At 42.6% G+C, this 27,058-nt stretch overlaps 1 protein-coding gene across 6 annotated transcripts in view; it reads right to left on the bottom strand.

The window, feature by feature from the left end:
• Positions 1-3,156: 3,156 nt before the first annotated feature.
• The window catches only part of zfhx4 (zinc finger homeobox 4), a 93,372-nt gene continuing 69,470 nt past the window's right edge, over positions 3,157-27,058 (bottom strand). For all 6 annotated transcript variants that reach the window (XM_031850281.1, XM_031850283.1, XM_031850282.1 and 3 more), the window contains 6 exons: positions 21,875-21,973; positions 15,560-15,693; positions 14,179-14,379; positions 13,577-13,697; positions 8,015-13,384; positions 3,157-7,499 (listed from right to left, as the gene is read on the bottom strand). In XM_031850281.1, the coding sequence (XP_031706141.1) occupies positions 5,935-7,499; positions 8,015-13,384; positions 13,577-13,697; positions 14,179-14,379; positions 15,560-15,693; positions 21,875-21,973 (7,490 nt within the window). In that variant the 3' untranslated portion in view covers positions 3,157-5,934. The remainder of the gene's footprint in view (positions 7,500-8,014; positions 13,385-13,576; positions 13,698-14,178; positions 14,380-15,559; positions 15,694-21,874; positions 21,974-27,058) is intronic.

The raw sequence follows: 27,058 nt of genomic DNA, 5'->3' as shown, positions 1-27,058 counted from the left end.
GCTCGGGTAAATCCACAGAAAACGCAGTTAATGTTTACTCCCCATCTTAAAGGATGCCTCACTACAAGAGTTGTGCCTTTTGTTGCCTATTGCTGTGTCCTCTTCCCCGCTGATGCAGTGCTGCCAACTGCACAAACAACATTTATCTCATCATTTACTGAAAAAGCACACTGAATTTCCTCCTGGAGGGGAAAAGTAGAAAAGTTTTGCGGAATCAGTTGTTGGATGAGTTGAAAAGTTGCATTACACCTGTTAGCAGAAAAACAACAGGTTCTGCTTTGGTGCATACCCCCCAAAAACAGCCAGCAATAAATAATAAGATTTCATGTTGAGTATTTGTGCACGGGGGACAATGGTTTCTTGATTTCTCAGGTGTAATGCTTCGGTGGATGAATCGCAGGTGTAGGAGATATTGTGTGGCTGGATGGAACACAGGTGCTGGAGTTATTTCCGGTCTGTGCCGTTAATCACCAACCTGAAGCTGAAATATGGCTTGCATTTTAGTGGTTTTAAAATAGAGTTCCCTTGATGGCATATACTTAGGTTGAGAAATAATAATAATAAGGGCAAGATAAAGTCAAGAGACTGTAAGAATGTTTCATATGAATATGTGCTTCAGAATGTGCTCTGTTTTATCAGCGAATGTGGGCTCAAAGTCTGTAAGATAATAGAAACTAAAAAGGATCCGATGCTGTCGGCATGATATCAATACTTTGACAGTTTCAATTCATCTACAGCAATCAGGGCTTTGATGTAAGAGCTGATTAATAACTAACTTCACCGATCCCTGTTGACTTTTTTGTTTGGGCTAAAAACACAACATAGTGGCATTGAATATGTGTTCATTACTATTGATATAAATTCCATAGATGAACTAATACATATAAAATAAACAGGAACAAATAAACATGAACAAAATAAGAAAGATTATGGGTGTGTTTGTCCTAAAGCATGCCATGTCGTCCTCAGTTTCTGTTTTGATTTATTTATGTTATTGCTCCTAGAAGAGTCAGAATGGGACAAAGGTTTATATCAGAAACAGACTAAATATCTGATTATAAGCTGTTTATCTTCGTTAAATGATGACAACATAGTAACGCCAATACACAAGTGGCCTCAGATGTGATGTTGGTCAATATCTATTGACAGACAAATCATTGTTGTTGTTCTTTCATTTCGTCATTGTCCAGGCCCAATGCATGAGGGGCTAAACTGGGAGTGAATGTGATTGGATTTTCAGTCTCCGTCATTAAATTCCCATGCGGGGAATACTAATTCCAGTATTTAGTGCGGTGATGCTAGGGCTTGCTTTCATCTTAAACTGATTCCAGTCTAATTAGATTGGGCATGTGGGGGGTGGTGGATGTATCCGTCTGGACTAATCCCTGCCTCTCTGTCCCAAACATTGTATTATCCAGAGAAAATCCATTGGCTGCAGGCTATTCAAAGGCAGATCTGCCTGAACCGCAGCCTCTGTACTGTATCATCTGGAAAGCTGTGGCTAGAAGGGTGCACTGTGCAGTGAGGGTGGAACCCAATGGTCATGAGTGATGTATGGGTTGCAGAAAACACCATTTAAAATTTACAGTAAACCTTTTATCGTGTATTCAGGGCAAGACCGCTCACTGTTGCGGCCTCTTTAGCAAAGCTGTGTCTGAACTACTATGAACTACTCTCTTCAGTTAGGTTGCAAGATTGGGTGCCCCCCAAAATACAGTCACATCAAAAGGATTCTTTTTTTAAGGCTTTATATTTTGTTTGACCTATAAACAGCAATTTCAGTAGATACGAGTCAGAACTAGCGAACAATACACTTGTGTATACCCTTGGGTGTACGCAAACACACGCACACACATTTACTGTGCATAGATCACCCTGTTATCCTGCTTGTGAATTACTGGCAGACCACAGTGAAAACGCAGAGTAAAGAGGTCCTTCTTCTAGGAGCTGTGAAGGCCAGAAAAATGAAAGGCCTTCAGCCATTGTTCTCCACAAAGGTCAAATGCAATTCAATCCCATAATATGGTGGGGGAGCCCTACCTTGGCAACCGCCTTCGCTTAAAGGGTGGGCAAAACAGGAAAGGGCCATTCAGCAGAACAGTTGCACCCTGTGAGCCGAGCACATTCGTCAAGGGCGAGGGGTGAAGTCAGAAGGGGGGGGGGAGAGAAAAAAAGCAGTTTTTGAGGCTTTTACATGTCGCGGCCGTTTCACTGCACACTGAAGTGTGTTAAGCGAAACAATAAAGGCCACAACCGATTCTGCCAGAGTGAAAAGATCCTCATCTTCCCCTTCATTTTTGCTGCCCTTGTGAAATTTCATTAGGTGGATTTAACGACTTGTGAATGTCGGCTTTCTCCGTGACCATGACACTGGTGGCGGACACGTCTCGCTGGCAGGGTGTGATGTATTGTGTTGAGGTTTTCCTCAGGTGCAATTTTTAATGTGACAGCATCTATTGACCTCAAATGTAAAACATCACCCTACTGTCTCATACTGACGTGCATTTTGCTTCTTAATAGAATTTTAAAAGCAGTACATAGTCTGCAGCAAAAAACACAATTTCTATCTTTCCATCCATATATATATATATATATAAATACATAGAGGATCACCAATCTAAGATTAAAAAAACAGATGTTCTCTGCTTTCTGTTGTGGCTGCACGTCTGTTTATCCGTGGTCGTGATTTATTATTGTGGACATTTCCCTTTAAATGGAAGGGTTCTAGAGTTGCACCTGATCAGATCCAGATTAGCAGACACTTCCAAACATAATCCCCTGCATCTGCTTAGAGTCAGATTACCACAAATAGCATAATGATAGGAAATATCCATTATATGATTTGGAATTTTAGTCTGTCAGTGACTGGAATGACAATTATCAGAGGGATGTTGATGCAATACATATTTTGTTAAAAGTACGACATAGTGAACGTTTTGGGAAAAGACGTGCCGAAATTTAAAGTGTAATTAGGAAATTCCATTTAAAAAAAATTGCATTGCACTAATAAAGCATTTACATTGTACTAGTTAAAACATTTGTGTATGCTAAAATGCTCTCAAATTACCAGTCAATTGCCAAAGAATCAACTTCATGATAACATGATTAGAACATGTAAGAGTGAAAATGAAATAAAGAATATTAGATGAGACCAAACTGGTTTGCAGATACAGTTTTTAATGTATCACAACAATGAGCAACAAACATACTTGATGAACTATTTCCAGAAGTTGTTCAAATACCATCTACAATAAACGTCATTTCAACTATGACAACAGGTCTGTGACAAAATAAAAAAAAGGTTTCAAAACCATGTTATTACCGTGATACGGTACAGTTGAGACCTCAAACAGTACAGTAACAAAAACTAATGCGACTACTCTCTATATATAAAACATCAATAACATTTTTGGTTTAGTTTATTTAAAGTTTTAGCCATAGGGGCTTCTTCTTATTAAAACCTCAGGGTGCATTTCCTATGTAACCCAGATGTTGAAGAGTACATATTGTGTAGGATATGATTGCGCCATGAAAATCCCTTTGACATCCAGAAGAACAATTCCAATTTCAACCTTTTGAAGGCTGTCCCCATAAACATGACACAATCCATCCATTTTTTTTTTTTTTAAAGTTCTTTTTTTTCTTTTTGGCTGCTGTGCAGTTGCAATATCTATGTACAGTTATATTGTTGGACCATCCTTTTTGTTGGTTTGTTAGCTTTTACCAGTCCTTGGTGTGGAAAGCGTCCTGTCTGATGCTAACATCTTAGCACATGATGCTAGCTGACAGTTCAGTCTTATAATGCTGAGCCACAGAGTGGGGAAAGGCAAAAAGCCAGAGTTGTGAAAGCCTTTGGAATCAGGACAGTCGCTCATGTTTGTACAATGGCAGAATTGCACCTTGGGAGGCCAGGATGTCTCTTGTGAAACACAATCGAAAAGTGTCTTCAGGATTAAAGTAAATGTTAAAATACTAAAAATCCAAATAATGACAATTAAAAAGCTCACGCAGAAAATGAAAAACTGAAAGTTTGCTTTAAAACTTTGAAAAAAAACCCACCTTTACAATAATAAAACAGAAGAGGAAATGTTACTTGATTTCATTGTTTGAAACAATAACTAAGCATGATTTGATTTAACCTGTCAAACAGTTGCATTACATGCTACTTGCTCATCTCAGAATAGGAAATACCAAAAGCAATACATTTTTGCATTTCTTCATATTAATAAATTTGTACCATGCACAGCCAACTACGAATATGTACAACAGCTTAGTTTTCTTTGTTCACAAGCCTTTATCTTTCATACAAATAGCCTTCTGTTACTTTGGAATGAATCACATTGGTTTCAATTACCAAACTAGAAAGTGATTCGTAAAAAATTGAACACCCTTTGACAGCTTTCACATTCTTAGTTCCACAGCAAAATAAGAAAATAATATAAAATAAAAATAGCAAAGCAAAGCAATTAATGGACCAGTATTTCGTCTGGTAGAAAGTTGAGAGAATTGATGGCAAGCAAAATAACATTACACAGTAGCAGCAAAACTTTGTAAGGTAATACTTTGCAATGTTGATATCACTAAATGTGGAAAAATTCAAACGTTGACTTTAACTGTAGATCATCAGAAGTGCCCAGAGAATTGTTGGGAGGACGTCAACCTATGCACTAAATGGCTGCGTATAGGTGTAACACTGTTTTAAGTCCTACAAGTACATGAACATGTTTGTATTATACAACAAAAATGCTGTTGTCCCCCATTTAAAGCAGCATATTTGCAAATGTATAGCAAATGATCATACCTTTTTTTTTAACATTGTGACCAACTTGTACCTTAACAGTTTCAAGTATACAGTACTGCTTTCATGGATGCACCAATTGTTAAATAGGTCTCTAGATTGTTAGGCATCAATCCTGTAACAAATATGGACCAATATGCTGCTGCAATAGACACAAATAATAATTAAAACACAAACATACAAACAGAAAAAAATCTATTAAATTAACAAATGGCCTACTCAAATGATAAAAAGACAAATAAAAACAAAATAAGTGCACTATAGTCCAGACACAAGCAAGTACCGTAACAGTACAGCAATTCACAAATGAAAAATGTTATATTCACATAATCCGAGAGAGTCTATCAAAACTAGAGTTATTACCTCTTCAGAAAAGGGGGTGAGCAGAGGTAAAAGTGAGAAGGTAAGAGTTGGCACAGATTAGTATATACTACAAGAAAAAAGGGGGTGGGAAATAGATACAGCTTGTTGTAATACAAACTGGCAAACACAGGGGCATCATACACATTTACTTCACCATTCTAAATTCCCTCAGTGGCAAAACCATACTGTCTTTGTAGGGCAAAACTAAAAGGATATGCACATCGTCCACTGTAACAGTAATAGTGTCTCTTGGTACTCTATACACATCAAGGAAATGCGTCCGATAAAGCTTGACATGTTTTGGTTATAAGCCAAGTGTACCCAGGCTTGTTGCTGCTTTAACAAATGAGAAATGTTATGTTCTGACCTGAGAATTTAAAGCTACTGAATTACACCTATCTAAACTAAGAGAGATTCTCTTTGAGGGTTCTGGATCGTCATCCCATACAGTACATGCTAGCATTTGGAAAACAATCCAGCTGAGGTGCAATTTGCTATCGTGAGAGTTTTTGGCTTGAAACAAGCCCCCCCAAGGGAGCCTGTGGGATTTTTTTCCTACTCCATGTTTTTGTATACAATATAAGCTCAGTCAAGCATCTGCAACAGTTCTGTCCATAACAAAAATCAATCAATATCTTGCCAGCATATCAATATGGGAAAAACAATCCTGAGTCAATCATTTGGTACTGTAATTTTTTGGGTTAAGAGAAACTTTGGAACTGCAGTTTAAAAAGTCTTATTTTTTCTTTAAGCAAGGGATCCTTTTGTCACTCCTACACACTGAACATATCCATTCTGATACTACTGAAGCTCGCGTCTAGGCCAGAGGCCGACTTAGCCTTGACTTCCAACGCGTTATCTAAGTCATCCAGCTTCTGGCTTAGCTCATTGTCAGACTCATCTGAACAACTCTCGGTGGGTAGTGAGGTTGGAACCCCTGAGGTGCTGCAGGAAGTTGAGGTAACCGTTGAAGGTGAGGAGAGGGGGGGAGGAGGAGAGGCAGACGGGGAGGAGGAAGCAGCTTTCCGGGCTGTGGCGGCCTGGAACAGGACATTTGGCCAGGACTTCATGGACAAGTGAGAGAGATGAGGAAAGGTGTTATTAGAAGAAGCTGCAGACTGCGAGGTAGATGTGGTGTTAGGAGTAGGGGAGCAGACAGAGTGAGGTAATAATCTAGTATGCTCTTTGGCATTTCTCATTGCTTGTTTGATTGTTTTCTCTTTGTGCAAGCTCGACTGAAGGTGTTGGCCAAGTGCTTCATTCCCGTTAACAACCACATTGCAGGCAACACAAGTGTAGTTGCTCACTGCCTTTCGAAGCACTGTCTCTTGCGGGTCAGTAAAAGGATGTCCTAAGTAACAGAAGGACTTCTGATGACGCACCACAGAATCTTCGTCAGCAAAAATCATCTGGCACTTCCTGCATATAAACTCATGCTTGACGGACGGTACAATAAAAGCGTCTGGAAAATCCATGGTACTTTTGGTATCTGTTTTCGGTTCTTCTTTTGTGCTTTCTTTTGAAGAGCCTTTGTTGGTTTTATCCTTAGCGTTTGTAGCTTCTTTTGGTTTGAAAGAGTTGGTGGTGGTGCTCTGTATGCTCTGGGGTGTCTTCACATGGGTTGATTTCTGTTGCTGCTTCTGTTGTTGTCTCTGTTGTTGCTCAAGTTGTTTCTGCTGTTGTTGTTGTTGCTTCTGCAGTGAATCCTGGAGGGACTGCTGGTACTGCTGGTACTGCTGCAGGAGGGCGGTCTGGGAGAGACCAGCGGCCATGGCAGCTTGTGGGACTGCTGCTGGGCCATATGGAAACAGGTTCTCCATTCCACACAGTGGTGGGAAGTAGCCCCCTGTTTGGACCCCTCTAGGAAGCTGGGGAGAGAAGCAGTTGGGAAATCCAGGTAGAAAGTAGGGCAAGAACTGCCCCCCGAAGAAAGAGCTGGGATCACTTGAGGCAAGAGCATTCTGAAGTGCCTGAAGCTGTGTGGCGTCTAGTTGAGTCTCACTTCCTGCTTTCCCTGCAGATGGTTTCTCCCTTTTCTTGGCCATGCTGGGGGTCTCAGGGCGTGAGCCGCTCACGTTCTCTCTGTCCTTTACCTTCATCTGCGGTGGCTTGTCTCCTGGTTTCTTGCTGCTGTCTCTCTCTGAATCTTTACCTTGCTGCTCTGTATGATTTACTGCTGCCAAAGGTGTGGAGGGAACAGGAGGAGGAAGAGGAGGTGGAGGAGGAGGAGGAGGAGTCTGCAGAAGAGTCTTGGTTGGGGTAGTGCTGAGAGACATGGCAGGAGAGGGGGTGGCTGGTGTAGGGAACCCAAGCATGCCAGCACCGGGAGACGCTAAAGCTGAAATACAGTGGTATATAAATATGGAAATATTCAATATTTAAATATTCAACCCCAAATCACTTTGGAAATGTGTTTGTATGACAAGCTAAAGATGCTTGTCACTGGCTGAGACTTTATCGCTCTTGTTAAGATTTTGTTATGGATCAAAACTGTCACATGCGCTTTAAGATAATTTCAATCTGCCAATATATATTATAATATAAATATACCAAACCTACAATAAGGGGAAAAACAAACAACACAAACAAAAGCCATGATATAGATACACTTGTTGTAAAAATCTCTGAATTATCAATTAGCAGTTCAACTGTGATGATGACATAATGCATGCACTAACTCCCACCATTTTTTATTTTAAAATAGTTTTTAAAAATAAGACTTTTTGACCAACACCACTGTGATACAGAATAAACAGTAGAATAGTAGAATAAAATAGTGCATGATCAAGCTCAGTTCATAAAGCTTCTAGTGTTTTTTACTTTTTTTAAAAACTGTTCGTCATACTAACTCACCAGGTGTGTTGGGTGGGAAAACAGGAAGTGATGATGGCCCATTGACCCCAGGAAGTAACACTGGCGGAAGGCCAGACAACCCTGGGTAGCCTGAGGGTAGACTGAGGCCATGAAGTGCATTATTGTTGTCCACTGCAGTCTGTTGCTGCTGGCCAGGCAGGCTGAGTCCATCACCAGCTTTCCTCATTCGGTCCAGCTCTTGCTGGGCCATCAGTTGACGGACAGTGGTTGGTGCTAGGTAGTCCTTTTCTCTATCTACCTGGTTTCCCAGGGTTTCTTGCACTTTGGCAATGTGCTGTTTGGAAAAGATGTGGTCTCGGACAGACATCCGGGCAGTGTACTTTATACCACACAAAGTACAGTGAGGCCTGGGCCCGTCTGGTGAGCATTGACTTATCATGAATGGCTTTCCAATGTTAATCTTGAATTTCTTTTCTTTAGCACGGGCATTTTGGAACCACACCTGGACAACACGCTTGGGGAGTCCAATCTCATTGCCTAGCATCTCACACTCTTGCATTGTAGGAGTGCGGTAGTCACTAAAACAGGCTTTGAGAACTTTAAGTTGCAGGTTACTCATCTGGGTCCTGAATCGTTTGTGTCCTGGCCTATCCCCGGCATTGCTGCCTTTCCCGGACTTGTTGAAGGGGTTACCTGCCCCAAAGGGACTAGGGGAACTGGGATCAGCTAGACTTGATGATTCACTTCTGTCATAGAATTCATCCATATCATCATAGTAAGAGTCATAGTCCTTTCCAGAGAAGCTGAGGGCAGGGCTCACCATGCTGTATTGGAACCTTTCATTCCCACCATCAGAATTTGGTGCCAGGCCACTTTTGTCACTCAGCTTGTCCCCTCCATTGGCTGTGAGGCTCTCAACCTCATTGTTATTACCCTCATCTCCAGTTGTAGCATCACTAATGGCTGTATTAATAGAGGATGTCTCATCAAAGTCCATCCTACTGCAATCATAAGATGAGACTTCTGCTGAATTACTAGTAGGCCCTTCAATTTCATCACAGTTTTCAGCTTTTAAGGATGAAGGGCTTAAGAAGTTTTTTAATTGTACCTCAGATGGTTTGACTGGAGTTGAGGATGCAGTAGGCAGCTCATACTCATTTGGCTCAGTCTTGGTAGGCAGCTGTGGGTAGTCAAAGAAATTATACTTATTTGGGCTTTCACCTCTTTCATTGTCTTGATTCATCATTGGACTTGGTGGCAAGCTAAAGCCTGCCTGCTTAGCGTCATGCCAGTGTCTGGATCGTATGTGGCTGTCGAGAGCAGATTTAGCCTTGAACAGTGCTCTGCAAAAGGGACATTTCTTGTGGGATTGGGATGGCCCTATAGCCCTAAACTGCCCCTTTCTCTCTCTTGCACGGGTGTTTTGGAACCAAACTTGCACAACTCTCTTTTTCAAGCCGACCTCTCGTGCAATGTGGTCCAACATCTTCCTTGTTGGGTTGGAGTCAAGTAGGTATTTGTCATAGAGAACCTCCAGTTGTTCTGGTGTAATGGTGGTTCTCAAACGTTTATCTCTGTGCTGCTCTTCACTACTGTTTCCACCGTCTTTATCGTTAGCACTTTCGTCCTTGTCATCCAGTTTTCTCTTCATTGCCCCAGAGCCTGCAGCAGAGGTCAAACCAGAGCTACCCTGAGAGGGGATTTGGGAGAGGCCTCCAGATAACAGCTGGCTAGCCATTAGGGGGTTATTTGGGTCAAATATCATATAGGGCATATCAATGGGTCTTTCGAGGAACTGAGAGTGAAGGAATTGGTTTTGGGCAGCCAAGAAATGCATGTGCTGATGCTCCTGCCATAGCTCGACAGTGGGGAATGCAATCTTACACTGGTCACACTGGTACTGAAGCATCTGGTGAGGGAGGTTGTTTGTCAGTGAGGAAATGGCCAGGGAGAGTGGACTTGAGGGCACTGCAGCTGCCTGTGGCTGGGAATGGGGTCTTGACATTTGTGGCTGAGGAGCTTTCTGAGGAGGTGGCTGAGGTGTGCAAGCCTTTGATGGTCTTGGTTCTGGTAGTGACTTCATCACAGGGGATGATGCAGTCTCAGTTTGTTTAGGTTCAGTTTCAGGGGAAATATCTGGTTTGGGGGAAGTTTTCCCCATGCTGGCACGTGGAGAGGCCAGCACAGGGGAGCTTGAGCCAGAACTGCTGGCAGTTCTATTGGACTGTTTAGGTTGCTCAAAAGGTACTTGGGTAGTCTTAACTGGATCTTGATCACCACTATCTAGGTAATCCTCATAGGTTTCCTCACTACCTTCCTCATCTTCATCCTTATAACACAGTTTTTTCTGGTGAGTGATGAGGTCAAAAATGCGTGGGAACACAATGTTGCACTTTTTACACTGGTACTGCATGTTGCCTGTTCTGATGTATCGTTCATTGGTCAGCTCTTTTTTCTCATTATCTTTAGAATCAGCCTGGTTTTCATAGCTCTTGCGAGCTTTCTGCCGGGCATTCTGGAACCACACTACAATGACACGGGAAGGTAGATTGAGCACAGTGGAAAGTTGCTCAATCTCATCATCCTTTGGATAGGCATTCGTGTCAAAGAAATCTTGAAGTACCCTTAACTGGTAATCAGTGAATCTGGTCCTGGATGACCTCTTGTTGAAGGCTGATTCAGTTCTGTAGTATTCATGTGCACTGAGCGGGGGCTCCATTCGAATATCTTCCAATGTAGTAATTGGAGGAATATTAAAATTGTAGGGAGAGTCTTTACTCCGCTGTCTTTCTTTGAAGAGAGTGTTACGGAACCAGTGCTTTATGACTTTTTGGGGCAAGCCAGACTTCTCTGACATCTCCTGAATTTGCTCTTCATTGGGGGAATTATTGATATCAAAGTTAGCACGAAGGATCTTAAGCTGGTCATCTGTGATACGGGTGCGTGGTCGCTTAAACTGGGATTGGCGGAGGAAGTTTGGATCAAGACCTAATTGTTGCTGGCAGAGCTGTGTAAGGTCTGAGGAAAGAGAGTCCATAGTGGGCAACTGAAGGGAAAGCTGATGGGGCAGGCCTGGGTGCTGGAGAGACTGCATCATTAGAGGTGAAAACATGGGCAAATCCATGGGAACAGGGAGCTGCACTTGGGGAGGTGCAGCAGGGGCAGTAGGTGGGGGAGGAGGGGGTGGTGGCTGGGGTGGTGGTGTCTGGCGAGACGGTTGGTGTGGGGCCATATTGGGGACAGAAGCTGGTGAGGGTACTGGGGTTTGGGGCTTGGTCATTGATGTAGAGGGAGGCTGATTAGCCGTCACTGGAGATGGAGTAGGAGGTGGCGGGGGAGGAGGTGGTGGTGGCGGTGGTGGTGGAGTCTCAGGTGAAGCAGGGTTTATTGGATAGAGTTTGTCGTAGGCCTCTCTGTACTGCTGGGCAAACTTTTCCAGCTCCACATATGGGAAAAAGTGACTGTGCACATGTTCCTGGTGGCTTTTGAGAATAAGCATATTGGAGAAGAGTTTACCACACATCCCACACTCAAGCTTATCAGTGTTCATTTCCACTTGTTCAACACCATCTTTGTTTTTCCTTTGGTTTTTTTGTCGGTTTTCATTGTATTGAATGACCAGCTCAAATCCAAAGTTCTCTAGTAGTGCTTTGGCTGCATTGCCCCTTGCTCCTGACACAATACGTGGAGGAGGAATCAATGGCTCTGGGAACTTAGATTTTCTAGGGTCTTTTCCTCCATCACTTAATGCATCACCTGCATTTTCCATCTTTGCTCTGTTTTCTTGTTTATCTAGTTGGTCCTCTGCCTCTCTTGTCATCTGAATTTCTGAAACAGATACATTGCTGGACTCCATTTTGGATTTGTGGTTCTGCAACTGCTGGTGTTTCTGTTGCTGAATTTGAAACTGTGTCTGAGAGGCTTGCTGCTGCTGTTGTTGCTGCTGAGCCTGTTGCTGGGCCTGAACCTGCTGCAGCTGGTGTTGCTGTTGCATCTGCTGCTTCAAGTCCTCTAGGAATGATCCAGTAAGGCCTGGCATTCCAAAAGCCGCTGCTGAGTGCAGCGCAAGTTCTGGACTAAGATTGAACTCAGCTCCTGGGATGTAGAAGGGGAAAAGGAACTGTGGCTGTTGAAATTGCAGCAGTGATTCTGGTGTCATTGGAAAATGGGGGAAGAAAGCTGGATTGAGAAACTGAGGCTGGAAGAAGGCAGCCTGTTGCTGGAGTTCATGTTGAAGCTGCAGTTGCAATTGGGCTGAGGACTGCGCTGACAGATGGCTGCTTGCCTGTGCTGAAACCTGGTCAGTAGTTGTTGGTTTTGTGTTGTTGCTGCTGTTAGCTTCTTTGGGTTCCACAATGTTCTCTTTGTTAGCAGAAGGAGTTCCACTTCTAGCAGTGTCTGAGTTGCTGCTGTTCCCCTGTGTGCTTGGGGCAGGGCTTTTTGCAGGCACTGGACCACTGGTGCTTGTGATACTACTGCTGCTCATTTCAGTTTTGGCTGTTCTGGCTTTGGTCTGGTGGAGCACTGACCTCATATGAATTTCAAGGGTTGAGCTTTGGCTATAGGCAACATTGCAAATATTGCATTTGAATGGTTTGTTATCAATGCTGTTGCTTGTCTCTTGTGGAACTGGGCTTGACGCCTCTTGAAGAACCTTCTTTAACTTATGCAGATGGGAGACTGAATTATAGTGGACTAGTAGGATGTTCTTCTGAGTGAAGGACTCCTTACATACTGTGCACTTGTAAGGCCGAGAAGGATCCAAAAATTTCTCCATTGTAAAGTTGGGCCCTTTTCTGAATGGTAGGGTCCGTTTTGGTTCTGCTCCCATGTCATCTAGCAGAGAGCTACTGTCACTTCCGGTAGGACTGGGCTTCTCTTCCTGGTCCATTTCATCATCTTTGTCCAAGTCATGTTCAAAGGCCTGAGCTTCCTCCAAGGCCCTGGCCTCACTCTCAGTGATATCTCCATTCAGTGGCAGATTTCCTATGAGTTGCTGCACCTCAGCTTCACTAAGTTCAGGGTGCCCATTTTCCAAATGCTTCCTGAGGGCCAGGAATGTCCTGAAGCTGCGCTGGCAAAGGCTGCACATAGTGGCTGCTCTGATTGCATGGTACTGGGAATGTATCTGAAGCTTCTGCATTGTCTTGAAGGCCAGGCTGCAATGGTTGCAACGATATTTGTAGACATGACGATCAGATACTGAGAGCTGTTGTTGTTGCTGCTGGAGCCTTTGGAGCTCACTGAGATGGTCCTGTAAGGTATCAGGAGACTTGCTATCATGTCCTAATCCACTGGCTCGCTTCCAGCCTGGAGCCTCTGCGGCCTCCTTAGGGGGCTTGAGTTCCTCACCCTGCAGGTCCAATTCATTCTTGTCTTGACTGGTTAACTCATCCTTTGAGATGTTTCCTAAAAGTAGAAAATGCAATTTGAAGTACAATACACTGCATCACCTACTTATCATATTTTTCTTATAAGTGACAAACAACTAAACCTGATAATTATACATGCATACATTTGTATATGGAAGTTACATTTTATCATCACTAGGTCAACATATTAATAAATATAAAAACAATCTAAGAACCAAATCCTGCTCACCTTGAGATTTTCCTGACCCATCAGTAAGAGAGGTAGAGGAATCCATTGAAGACGGACCTTTGTCTTGTCCAGTTTGGGGATGCATTATATTATTTGGTGTTGCTGTGTCAGGTCCGACAACCTATCAAGACCAAAGAAATATCTTCATTATTATATACATTTGCAAATAATGATATAAGATGGTAGATTCTATCTCCAATATTTGCAAATGTTAAGGAAGTGTTTCAATTTTCTTCTTGCCTTTATAACAAATCTTATTTTAAAAATAGAATTTGCTCTCCTCAGTGGACAACAATCAAGGTTATGGCAGTATCTAAAGGAATACATTTAATGTATTAATGTGAATATTGCAGTAAGCCCTTGTCCTATACTCCACAAGAGACAAGAGGGAGGACTGGACATTCTTCATGCATGTTCACTTCTCAAGATGTGTACTACAAAAGTAAAATACACATTTCCCAGATGTCTACAAACACTTCACAAACATATTAAGTGACTTTGGATATTCTATTTTACTTTTTAAAATAATTAGCAAAAACACATTTTCGCTGACAAAGTCAAACACACAAACACAAATATTTGAAATCATTGCTTCTACATACAGTCATAATCAGTTTTTCCACGCAGTCGGGAGCCACACTGTGAAGGTGGGTGAGATGCAGCTGCAGGTGAATTTTGTTGCTCAGGACATCCTGGCACAGTGGGCAGCGAATCACTGGCTGCATGGAATGCTGGGACATCACATGGAGCTGCATACGGTTGGCATCTTTACTGCTGTAGTTGCAATATGGACACTGCTGAACCTAAACAAAACAAGATGGTATCATAAGTAACTGATTGGGAGTGGACAAAATGAACATTCTGTACAATGCAAAATGAATCTGATAGCAGGAATTACTTTTTGCACAAGATGTACTCATTGGGTAACATTCTTACACAACAGAGCCATTAGCATAGCTGGCTGTCCACCGTGTGACTCACTAAAGACGTCAGCCATAACTTTTTAAAAACAAACAAGGATCGAGACACACAATACACATGTCTCCTGTACTGTTGAATTCTTACAGGGCTTTCCTGTTCTTCACTGCCCACTAAACTCATCCCACCACATTTACCTCTTCCAACCAACCCTCATGTCCACCTTAACGCAGAAATTGTGGCTCAACCATGTTTCATTTAATTCACTTAAGTCTCTCAACTCATGCAATTTTATTAGCCCAAACCACGATTGGCCAGAATTTCTAATCAGTATTACAGATGACAAAGGTGTGTACTCGCCCAAGCTACGCCTTGCCCTCATTACAGGGAGTACTCTGAACATAGCAGCCTCCCCACCACCTGTCTTAATAGAATCCATTTCTGAAATGACTAAGTCCTCCCTCCTTGCAGGGCCCAGAACCAGACAAGCTAATACTTCATAATCTAATTTAAAAACACATATAATTTAAAGAGATGCAAAAAGGAAGCAGGGAGGGAGGCCTAAGGCTAGTGCAGGTAGTCCACTTAAGAACACAAAGACTTGCCTACTGTGCTTGATGCTAAAAAGCTCTGTCAGGGAGGGGATGGTGGGCTGCATTTAACCGTTTGATAGAAAGCTGGCGCCAACAATTGCTAAATGCTTAGCTTAGCATTTCTGCTTCTTACAGTTCATAAGTATCTTCCCATTAGTTTATCCGACAGTGACAGCAAAGGTTAGATTTCATTCGTGCTTCTGAAGCAGAACCAGTCTCATTAACAATTAGCTTTCTGTACCACACATTTACCAATTTATTTGGAATATGAATTGCCAGATAGCCAATCTAAATCTACATGCACATAAAGCTCAATAAAGTTCAGATGTGTTTTCTTTGGAAAGGTGAAAACAGTTTAAGGTCCATGATTGGCCCTCCTTAAATTGCTTGGAACTATACCAGTCATATTTTTAAGAGTGTTGCTATTGTAGTACAACTGGCTGTTTCCTTTTTATATCCTACAAACCTTTACCTGCTCACTGGCAGAGGTCTTCCCCTCAGCAGACTTTGGCCTTTTGGGCGGAATTTCGGTTTGTCGATCTGGCAGGAGGGAATGTTTAACCACAGCATTCGGTCCGGTAACCTCTTTGGATGTAGCATTCATTCCTGGCACATGGTGGAGGGAATAGAGGGAGAGAAAGGAGGTACAGAGTCAGAATATAAAGCACTACAAATGACAATACTAATCTGAAAATACAACAAAGCTGCCAAATATCAAAATGACTGTTGGCTAAACAATAGATTTCTTTTTCAAACGGAGCTTTGAAGAAGTTCTGGAGCAGAATGACATATTTAACATAAGAGTTGAACGAGAGTAACAGCCATGTCTCATTTATGTATAGTATCCCATAGATCACACATACTGTATGAGAAATGTGAATATTAATCTCCAAGTAATATACTATAATAATATACTACTAAAATAATATAAAACTGACAAAATCGATTGAATAAATTGAAATGACATTTTGTAGCTGGGTTAGATGACAAAGTGGTCAAATGACTATCAGTAAACATAATGGTAAATAAGATAAACACGTCTACCAAATTAATATTCATTAGGACATAGGTGATGATTTAAAAAAAAATATTTGACACCAAGACAACATAAGCAAGGATACAATCATGGACTGAATTATTCACATTCATATAAACTGATGTGTTTCTGCCCTGAGGACACGTGAAATGGGGAGAACTCGGGCAGGCTCATTATCACAGCACGACATACATTAAATGTTATGGTAATATTATACACTTCATTAGTTCATATACATTTCCTCAGCTGCCTCAACAACTTCTCTGTCTGTACAAGATGCTACATTTTTGGGGCTTGGTCACGGCTGGTGGTACAGTAGCAGCGCCACTTGTGTGTGTCTATTTGTACGTGTGCGTGTAAGCGTGTGTGACGTTAACAGCAGGGCTCAATGTGGAGAGATCAGCCTCTGGTTGTATTTAGTAAATGCTGCAGCCACTGATAAATCTTTCATTAGCCTCATCCTGAGATACAAGCCATGCAGGCCCTGCTATACTCTACCAGTACAATTTACCCACTCGGCACAACACAAAGACACAGCAACAGCAAACCCCCCCCCCCCCACCCCGCTCTCTTCCTCTCCCCCCTCTTTCTCTAAGCCATCAACCCCTCCCATCCCCATCCCCTCCCTCGTCTAGTCACTCAAGGCAATATGTGAGCCTCACTCTTGCGAATCAACGCTTCACGCTAGATGCACAAATGGAAAAAAAAAGGGAAATCAAAGCACTGATACATGGAGAGGGGGTTGAAAAAAAACATTTTGTATTTCATATTATTCTGTGGCTCATGTTTGTATTGGGCGCATATCAATTCCTCCGGTCCGTTCATGCATTTTAATTCTGTTGCATTAAGTAGGCGTTCCACTTATTTTATTTGTAATCCCCTATATCTGAAGCCTGAAATATTGGCTTGTCAAGGAAAGTGACAAGAGAGGGAGGGAGGAAGAAAGGGTGAAAGAGAGAGAGAGGAGAAAAAAAAACACAAGGGCACAATGTGAATTTCCAAGAACATCCGAGAATTGCTCTGCAGCTCAGAATAGCAAGGTAATTGTGTCTTCCACTGCTTGTGATGGTCCCTGCAGGGCTTGTGTTTGTGTCTATGTGCATGTATGTGTGTATTATGTGCTTCATGACAGGCCTCTGACACTCCATTGGTCAGATTAGTCCATCTTGGTAGCACCCATCATATCACCTGACCGTTCCCGAGCTTCCGCCCCACCACGCATTTTTATTATCACCATTTCTAATTTCAACTTTCAATTTTTGCCTCGTTCAATTTGCAACTAAATTACATCCCTGCAAAAGGAGGTGAGGCGATTGTCAGACAAGGGGCTGCAAACACATTTACAATGCGGTGGGGGAAAGAGCCTACAGATCACCATTGATTACTGTCATATTGAATGTAAATGTATGTTTGTGTAGAGAGTGTGTGTGTGTGTGTGTGTGTGTGAGTGTGCGAGCATGTGCAACATAAACATCTGTCCTTCTAGTTTAAATTCGTCTTCGACCTTGTGCTTTCATCAACACTTGTGACACTCGCATGGAGAAAATCAGTTGGTTAACCTTGAATGTTGAGAGAGCAGTTATCTCTATGGCCACTTAGGAGCTTTAAATGGCAAGACCTGGTAATGGGAATAATAAAGTTTTTTCGAGCCTTAGAATTACATTGAAATTGGAGTGTTCTCCCAAGGATATAATCACCTGTAACACAAATAATAGCAGACCAAATATCAGCTAGCACAATCCAAACACTATCTATAAATTGATGGGAAAATGAAAATATGCCTCTGCCTATAGTTTTTGCAGCTTCATATTTTTGCCCTCAGTCGTGCTAAAACATTTACAGAGTAATAACGGGAGAGAGCAGGATTGAGGACAAGACAGGAGCAGGAGACTCTCCTCTCATTTTCCTTTGTCTCTGAGTCTGCACCCCACACTTAATAACTGTCCTCTTTCCTTCTCCCTGTTCTTTCCCCTCCCTTCCCACCTTCCCTCCATCCCTTCATCTTTAGGTGGGCTCCACCAGCTGCAGCCCAGTGAAGCGGAGGGGCAGAATAAACCTGACATCCCCTCCACCTCCACCAATGACAAATGTCTGCAAGCAGCAGGACCTTGCTTGATTAGATAAATCAAAAGGTGATTTATGACACTCAACCCCTTTTTGCATTGCAGGGGGAGAGAGCAGCGCACTCGCCACCCATCTTTATTTGCAACTGTCAATGGTGTTTAGGGAGCTGCGTATACACACACTTATATACACGCAAGTGTGCGCTGAAATGGAGAGAAGTACAGAGCAATGGAGGGAGAGCCAGATGGATGTAGAGAAACAGAGGAACGAACAAGAAAAATGACAGAGAGGGACAGAGAAGCCCATAGCTCTAAATACCTCAGGATATTTCTCTCCCAAATTGTTCCTCAAAAGGCGGGACGACCGGCAATACCATCATAGCAAATGCTTTTCACATGGATCTATTTTAGAATCTCCCCTCTTGTGTCGGAAGGGGTGAGACATTTTGTGCAAACTCAACCAAGCAAATGAGATTTTCAGACAAACAAGCATATCACTGGATCCTTATATCTCTCCAGCTAGGACTTTATAAGAAATAAACTACATTTTGGAGCGGGCTTTCAAAACAATCAAACCATACCTATTGCAATTTTTTTTTCTCTCTTTTTTCTTTCTTTTACAAGCTGAAAAACAATTAGATTCCACTCCTGACATTTCGTTTCAAGAAAAAAAAAAAAAAAAGCCCACAAACAGCACAGAGAGTGGGGGGAGGGGGGGGGGGGAAGGCTGTCAATTAAAAAGGAGCAGGCTGGGTGGCGGCAGCTTGAATTTAGTATTCAATTTAGCTGTCCTGAGCCCTGGCAGACTGGCTAAGGTTACGGAGTAGTAAATCTAGGAGGGAGAGTTGGCCAAAACAGGCCAGGGAGGGCCGGCCAGCATGATTTACTGGCCTACTGCTCTAAGGTTACGCATTAGGCTGACCCCCGGTCACCTGATAACATTACAGCAACACACTCTGAACCCCAGACTCCCACTGAAGCACTCAGCAGGCCCAGATCTAGCCGGAGGGAGGTAGAGAGAGACTGGGAAGGAGTGAGATGTAGAGCGTGAGAGACATAGTCAGATAGAGAGGGAGAGGAAGAGAAAGGCTGCTAAACAGCAGCTGTCTTATAGTTTGTGATTTTTCTTTTTTAATGACTAGCCCTCCTTTCTCTTCCATCTCCAGCTTGTGTTCTAATGACAGATAAATATGAGCATGGCCTCGTCACATTTGACAAATCTTCTGAGACGTTCAACAAGCTGTCATTACACAGAAAACACACAATCCGTACATGCACAAAAGAATTGCTGCAGGCTTGCAATTAAACATGCTAATATCTTTAATATATTTTAATTTCATCTTAGAGGGACAGAAAATTAGCACAGCTCCCATCTCAAGTTGGGCAAATTTGCAAGATGCATGCAAATAAGAAAAAAATAATTTGAACAAGCTGATATTGGAATATTTTACATCTGATCTTGTTTGCATGAGATTCCATTTCGTCTCCCCCTTTATCTGCACAATTCCAAATTGTACACGATATTAATACATAACATTTGACTGTAGGAACAATGAGCAATTTCCTTACTAATTTGAGGCAGGTAGAGAGATCTGTAATTTCCTTAGGCTGCCTGACAGGCTCATTTCCATGCCGGGGCCTTTGTTTAGTTGGTTATTTATAAGAAGTGGGCCCCTGAGCCATGGTGGCAACATGCACAATCGACACGCACAGCACAAAGCTATCTGGAAGTAATCCACATCAGGGCATTTGCATGGAAAAATAACATGGATTACAATTAATCTAAAGTGACATGGGATTATAAAAGACAATGTAAATGAAGCAAGGGGGAAAAAAAGCACTTTCTGTCTTTCCTTGCCCTTCCCCCCTATATCTCTGTCTCTCTCTTCCCCTCTCTGTATCTGCCCCTCTTTGTTTAAAGGATCTTGGTCTCGGAGATGAAGTGCGCAAACACACTGCTCACTTGGTCACACTGTAATCCCCTCCCTGGAGATCCCCATACGGACAAACATACACACGTGCACAGATCTGAACATTTCAAGCTCGCCAGAGATTTGTGGCTGAGGATGGAGATGCTAAATCTTACTACTTTAAGCTGGAAAAAGAGAAAAAGAAGGCCCTGTCTCTGATGATAACCCTAGCATAACAACACGCTGACACACCAGGCTCCCTTTTGCATTTTCTGGCATTTGACTTTCTTAAACCTCCTTTAATCCAAATGCAAAATAAAACACTCCAAACCCACTAGCAATATTACATCTGGCTTCCTAGCCAAACTTGCAGCTGACCCCAAGGCGATTCCTAGAACAAATTATTCACAGAAAAAAAGGCATACTGTTCTGCTTTATTAAATAGATTCCTGACATCTGATAAACTACACTTGGGGACACACACATACGTAAGCACGCATTGAAGTAGGAGGGACCTGGACACTTTTTTGCATGTGTGCGTTGGTGTTAAATGACGCTGGCGGTAATATGCGGCGGTAAATGCATGGATGGTGGTTCCCCGCCAGTCCGTCAGACAGGCCTGTCAGAGAGATAGAGCTGAAAGATAGATGACTAGCTAAACTAATAGGCCTCAGCCTCACTCAGCTCTCCTTCTGCCTCATTGAGCCTCACATTATGGAGCTAGGTATGGCATGCTAGGAAGAGGAGGTGGGGAGTTTGAAATGGATAGAGCTTGGAAGTTGGAAGGTGTGTGCGTGCGTGAGTTGGAGTGAGTGGGGTAAGAGAAAAGAGGGAGAAAGAATGAGGAAGAGAGAACCCCATGCAATGACAGAAAAAAAAGGAGAGTGAGACCCCATGCAATATTCATCCCCAGCCATGGATTTCCATCTCATACATAAAAAGACCATATGAATTCTTATTTGGGTAAATCAAATCTAACAAAGCCAGGGCTATCCCGACCACAGCCTCGCAGCGGAGGCATTATGTGGTCCCTACCTCGCCCAAAATAACAAAAACCCCAAGCCGTCTTGTACAGATTGTTGCCCCTCCCTGCTTACAACATTGCTATTCTTACAAACGGATATAAACATTTCCTTCGAGCTTGTGCTCTTTTTCTATCGTAGGTAATGCCTGGAGATAGGGTCACAGATTGGACAACAATTAAGGGATGGATTGAGACAGGGAAAAATATGAGAGAAAGTAAAATGAAGGAAAAAAAAAAACGAATTTAAGGGTTGCAAGGATGCAGTGCAATATTAGAAAAACATATACACAACCCCCCCCCGCATCTAATCCTGCGCTTATGAAAAATTAAAATGTCATCTGAGAGGGCACAAGAACGAGAAAAGATTAATGCAAGGCGCTTATAAATTACAAGCACGCAAACTGATTTGATTAAAAAATAATCTGGGGCCTGGACATTGCCTGGTAATATCCCCAACACTCAACTTATCCCTCTCTTTTTCTCTCCGTTTCTTCTCTCTCCTTCTTTCCCACTCTCTCCCTGTCTCTCTCTTTCTCTTTTTCTCTTTCTGTCAGATGGAAACGATTAAAGCAGGTCACATGGAGGCTAGTCAGCAGCATTCACATGGTACACACACACGTTAGAACCTTATCTGAAGGCCAGAGAGAGATGAATGATAACTTAGAAAAGAAGGGAAGCTTACGGTTCATATGTGTTTTTATATGTGTGTGTGTGTGTGTGTGTGTGTGTGTGAACAGTATCTGTGTGGACTTACGGTCAGTTCTCCTGCTGTCAGTCAAGTCTCGGTCAGTGAGGTTGTGTCCAGGCCTGGAGGAAGAGCGAGGAGGTCTCTCACCGTCCTCAGCATTGTCTTCTGAAAATGCACATAGAAAACAACTACATTACCCATGATGCTCTCTAAACAAACTATGTTTGCTGGCTTGGGCACCAGCACTGAGATATCAGATCGCACCATGTCACATAAGAGTCATTTTACATTTTCTTTCCTGCTTGCACATGTTCAGTTAATCCTCACAAACCCCCCTTTTTCTAAACAGTGGTCGGTTTTAAATATCTCACCAGCAAGTAATGCTTCTAGTGACTTGGACACATGTTGTGTTGAAAGTAGCCCTATCATGCCACTTATAGTTGGGTGAAACATAATACATACTGCCTTAAATTAGGGAAGTTGTGTGACAACAAAATATGTCTAACAGGTAAACTGTTTGTCATTTCGGTTCCCTCTCCAAATAAGGCATTTTTTCCCCATAATAATGTAATTAAATGTATTTTAAGACTTTAACACATAATAACGTTTAATTGAACATACCCTTTAAATTAATGTTAAATATTTTCCCTGTTATTCAATCTATTCTAATTATTATTTCAGGTTAGAAAAGTGTTACAGCAAAGAAAAAAAAAAAGAAATGTTACTGTTTTAATGTAAAAACTCAATTGTATGAAAGAGTTATCTATTCCACTTTCCTTAAAACACTGAAAAAGTAGAGACTAGTATTAACAGTGTATTATTGCCCATACCCACTCTGCTCCATAAAGTCAAAGTCAAAATTGAAAAAGCATGTGAGGATGTTCACTACCGTGCTGTGTGAATATATTGTGTCTATGTATTTCTGTTACCTTTGTAAAAAAAATATGTGTGCATGCACACACACGCACAGACCCACAAACCAACACACACACGTGCAGCTCTGTACTATTAGCAGATTAGCCTGCCCATCTCTGAGAGTTCAGCCCCTTGTTTGATAATTCTGTGTATCTGCAGTGTTCTGCCAGTGGATTAAAGTGTGTGTGTGTGTGTGTGTGTGTGTGAGTGCGTGTGTGTGTGTGCTTTGTGTGTATGTGTGTATATGTGTAGCCAGCGCAAGCTAACACTAATCCTAGCCGAGCCCCAGCGCTCCCTTTCATCCAGCCATCATTTGTCTCCGGCTGGGCTGATGTCACTTTGTAATGAATTTTGAGCAGTCTGAGAGAGGCCAGATAACCAGGCATGCGCACACTCAGCACAAACACACACACACACACACACACACACACACACAAAACATAAATACACACGTATAGTAACCTCCTCCATCTCAGGGTAGCACACCCAAATGCAAAATCAAAAAGAAACACTTGCACACAGGCGTCAAATCATACACACGCTGTATCATATTCTCACACACATACACACACACAGAGCAAACCGTTAAAAATTTCATGTCTTCTAAGCGGGGGGAAGGAGGGGTCTCTTTCACCACAAACCCCTCACTCTGCCAGAGAATGAAACTGGTGTATGTGTCTGTGAGAGTGTGTGTTTGTGTGAGAGTGTGTAAAAGAGCCGCACTCATCAATCCTGCACTGCCTTAATAACCATATTTTACAACACACACACTCGCACGGAGCCATATTCATAGAAATCAGGCAAAGGGTGCATTGAGGTCAGCCTGCATTTGCATACAATCACTTTGGCCATTGTATGAAGAGCACAAGGGGGTCTGCAAAACCCCCCTTGGAAACATGATATGATTAACCCTTTCACATACAGCGGGGCGCACACACACACACACACATACGTACACAGCAAAAGACACACAGACAAGGACAGACACATAGACTAAGTGCTGGCGCCGTTGCTTTAAGCGCCAACACATTAAGTGGACATTATATACAGCATGAAATTTTCATGGCAGATGCTGGCATGTGATTGAAGAGGAGATCTGTGGTTGTGTGTGTGTGTGTGTGTTCATATACATGAGCGCTGTTGTATTTTTGCATTTGTACATGTGTGTGAGTGCTGTGCGCATTTTGCGCGTGTATACACAGCCTATCTCAAGGTGTATGTGTGTCCTTGTACATGTGTGTGTTTGTGTGTGAACGAGAGAGAGAGAGAGAGAGAGACTGGGACTGCACTCTGCTCCTGATGTTTTATTAATACGTTGGTGACAACGGGGATGAAATATCTCCTGTCAGCCAAGAGAGCCCGGGCTGCAGAAATTGCAATTTTCACTGCTGGTGCTGCAGCGTCCATCTTTGTATTTTAATTCACCCCACCTTCGTATAGAGGGAAAGAGGAATCATGAGTGTGTGTGTGTGTGTGTGTGTGTGTGTGTGTGTGTGTGTGTGCGTGTAAATATTGCTGTGTGTAGTGGGTTTGAAAGTCTTTCATCATTGGTTTGTCTTTTCTCCATACTTGACTTTTGTTCGATGCCAAAGAAAAGCAAATGGCACAAATCGAACACCATGTTTTACAGAAGAGTGAGAAAAGAAGGGGAGGGAGAAGGGTCAAACCAGGAATACAGTGAGAGAAAAATAAGCTCTCGAAGATCCCACATAATGCAAAGTCAGGACAATATTTTAAAAGGGAGACTAAAAAAATCTGAAAAAGCAGAAGAAAAACACCTTTTCATCTCTTTTGTCATTGTCTGCTTTCAGTCTGTCACTCGACTGAATGTATGTAAAAATAGATATACTATTGCTTTGATCATAACCAACCTGCCTTTATATACAGGTTAATTGTACATTTGTATTGTCATATAATATCATCACTATGGAGCTTTTCATTTCCATAACAAATTCATATTATCTGCTGTGACTTTAAACAAACATGTTGGATAACTAGAACAAGTTAGTGATCATTATCATGCACACAAACTCTAACATAGCTGATGTCCTTAAGTTTAACCTTCATTTGCTTGATACTGTTTTGATATAATGTTTGGAAGCTATGATTGCACATTTCATGTTAGCATTTTAAATCAAATTGAACATACAAAGAAAGGAGGATATGGGTTTTGGAGAAAGTAGTCATAGATGAAGCCAGTGCTTGATCATGACATTTCTAAACCACCATATTAACTAACCTCTAGGGGGCAGTCTACCTGTAGCTAGATAGGACACAAGAGAAAGGAGAGACAATGAACAGAGAGAGGGAAAGAGAGGGAGGAATGAGGGTGAAGAGTGGGTGAAGAAAGAGAAAGAGAAGTAGGAAAGGAGGGGTGATCATCTGGGCCTCATCAGTGGTTTTTTTTCACTCCTTTCCCCTTCTAGCCGGTTAGATCTGTGGTGAGTGAGTGTGTGAGTGCGTGCGTGCATACGGGGAATGTGTTTCCACACTGAGGACATTCCCAGACGAGCTCTCTCAATACATCAGCACAGCGTCTGCCCTCTGACTGACCCTGACAGTTACACACCACGCCAATGTGTACATGAGTGCGTGTGTAGCTGCGTGTGTGCACACATATTTAAAGTGTGTTTGTGTGGATGTGCGCCATTGATCAAGTGAGTGAGACAGTAACTGCATGTGTTTGCATGTGAGTTGTCATGTGCAAGTGTGTGTGTGTGTGTGTGTGTGTGTGTGAAAGAGAGAGAGCATAGGAGAGGGTACTGTGGCAGGGACTCTTAACCATCAACTTAATCGTTACCAGAGGACTCAAAGAGCAAAACTTTCGCAGTCACCTTCCACTGCCTTGTGCCCACGCACACACACACACACACACACACACACACACACACACACACACAGGGAGTTGGTCAGGCTGTGGAGGGTGTGTGATTTTGGCAGCCTGGTGGGACTCTCTTTGATGTGGGTCGGTCGGAACATTAAAGCCGGCCGGTGAGCTCGAGCTAACCACAGACCCTGGGTCCGATTACCCTGCAACCAACACCAGCCTATATTTAACCGCTCGAAAGGACGAATAATTAAGTGAGTCTTGATCAAGGATACAGCCAAATCAGTCTGGTTTTAGATGTAACTATTAATTGGAAGCCAGTGTAACCAATTAGGTCCCTGGATGAATAACTCACTTGTTTGCCCAATAAAAAACTCCTGAAGATCCCCAAACGCAACATATTTGGTTTACATGATCTTAGAGAAAATTGTGTTCTGAATTATTTCCGTACAATTTCCATACAAACAGTTACTACAAAATATCACAGTCAAAAATAAAAGAGCAAAACAGGTTTTGACAGACAGACACAGGAGGATGTGGAGAAAGATATATAGAAAGAGACGTTTGGAAAGAATGGAAGAGTAGACATATGGGAGATGGAGGCAATGGAGGATGTATTGAAAGTGTCATTGTGTGTGTTGTGTGTGTGTGTGTGCCCTCTAGCTGTATAATGACCTGCTCTGAGACCACTCGCTCCCTTTCCCGTCTCCCCCTAAGGGCCCATAACCGCCATGCCGGGTCATTATGTGCCCGGTGGAGGACTCAGTCGTACAGCACAGGACCGTAAAGCAATGCCACGCGGAGGAACTGGACACGGAGGCACCAAAATGGCTGAATTCATTAGCTGGGCCGAGCTGCCTCTAATTTGCTTCCCTTGGGCTAGGATAGTGCTCATTAAAGGGGTAAAGGAGTAAAAAAAAAATATACTCTTTTTACATTATTGTTTATCTTAAATCACGGACACTATGAAAGCAGAGCGTCAAGTGAAACGGTAATTGCTGCCAAAGAAAATATGAGAAATATATGAGAAATGCTTTAACTACTAGACTGAGAAGCCATTACTGTATAGCTGTTAGGACTCTATATACTACAATAGTATGTGTGCTGTTGTGTTATATGTCTAAAAATACTTATAAAGACTAGATTTGGTATGTGTCTGATGTATCTGTGGTAGTAGTGCAGTCTTAATGTTTTGCGTAACACCCATGACTGCCATGTCTCCCCCACTTAGCCATGATGTTGATGCTGATTTCTTCTTACAACTCTGGTCATGTCCCCTGTGAGACCACGGGACCATGTGTGTGTGCGTGTGTGTGTGTGTGCGTGCGTGCGTTTGTGTGCGTGTACGCAAGGAATAAGGGCCCTGTGATGTCACATTCCTGCGCCGCGCGTGGCTCTAGTTTGGCCTCTAGGTTTTAAAGGGGAAAGCTTTGAAACATTACACCATCCCACACAGTCAGAGCCATGCGCGCACACACACACACACACACACACAGTCAAGGGCCAGT

Source organism: Anarrhichthys ocellatus, unplaced genomic scaffold, assembly GCF_004355925.1.
Source record: "Anarrhichthys ocellatus isolate YVR2014 unplaced genomic scaffold, GSC_Weel_1.0 scaffold10, whole genome shotgun sequence".
NCBI classification, from domain to species: domain Eukaryota; kingdom Metazoa; phylum Chordata; class Actinopteri; order Perciformes; family Anarhichadidae; genus Anarrhichthys; species Anarrhichthys ocellatus.
The sequence above is the reverse complement of the archived record's forward strand: the minus strand, read 5'-3'. Positions and strand labels throughout refer to the sequence as shown.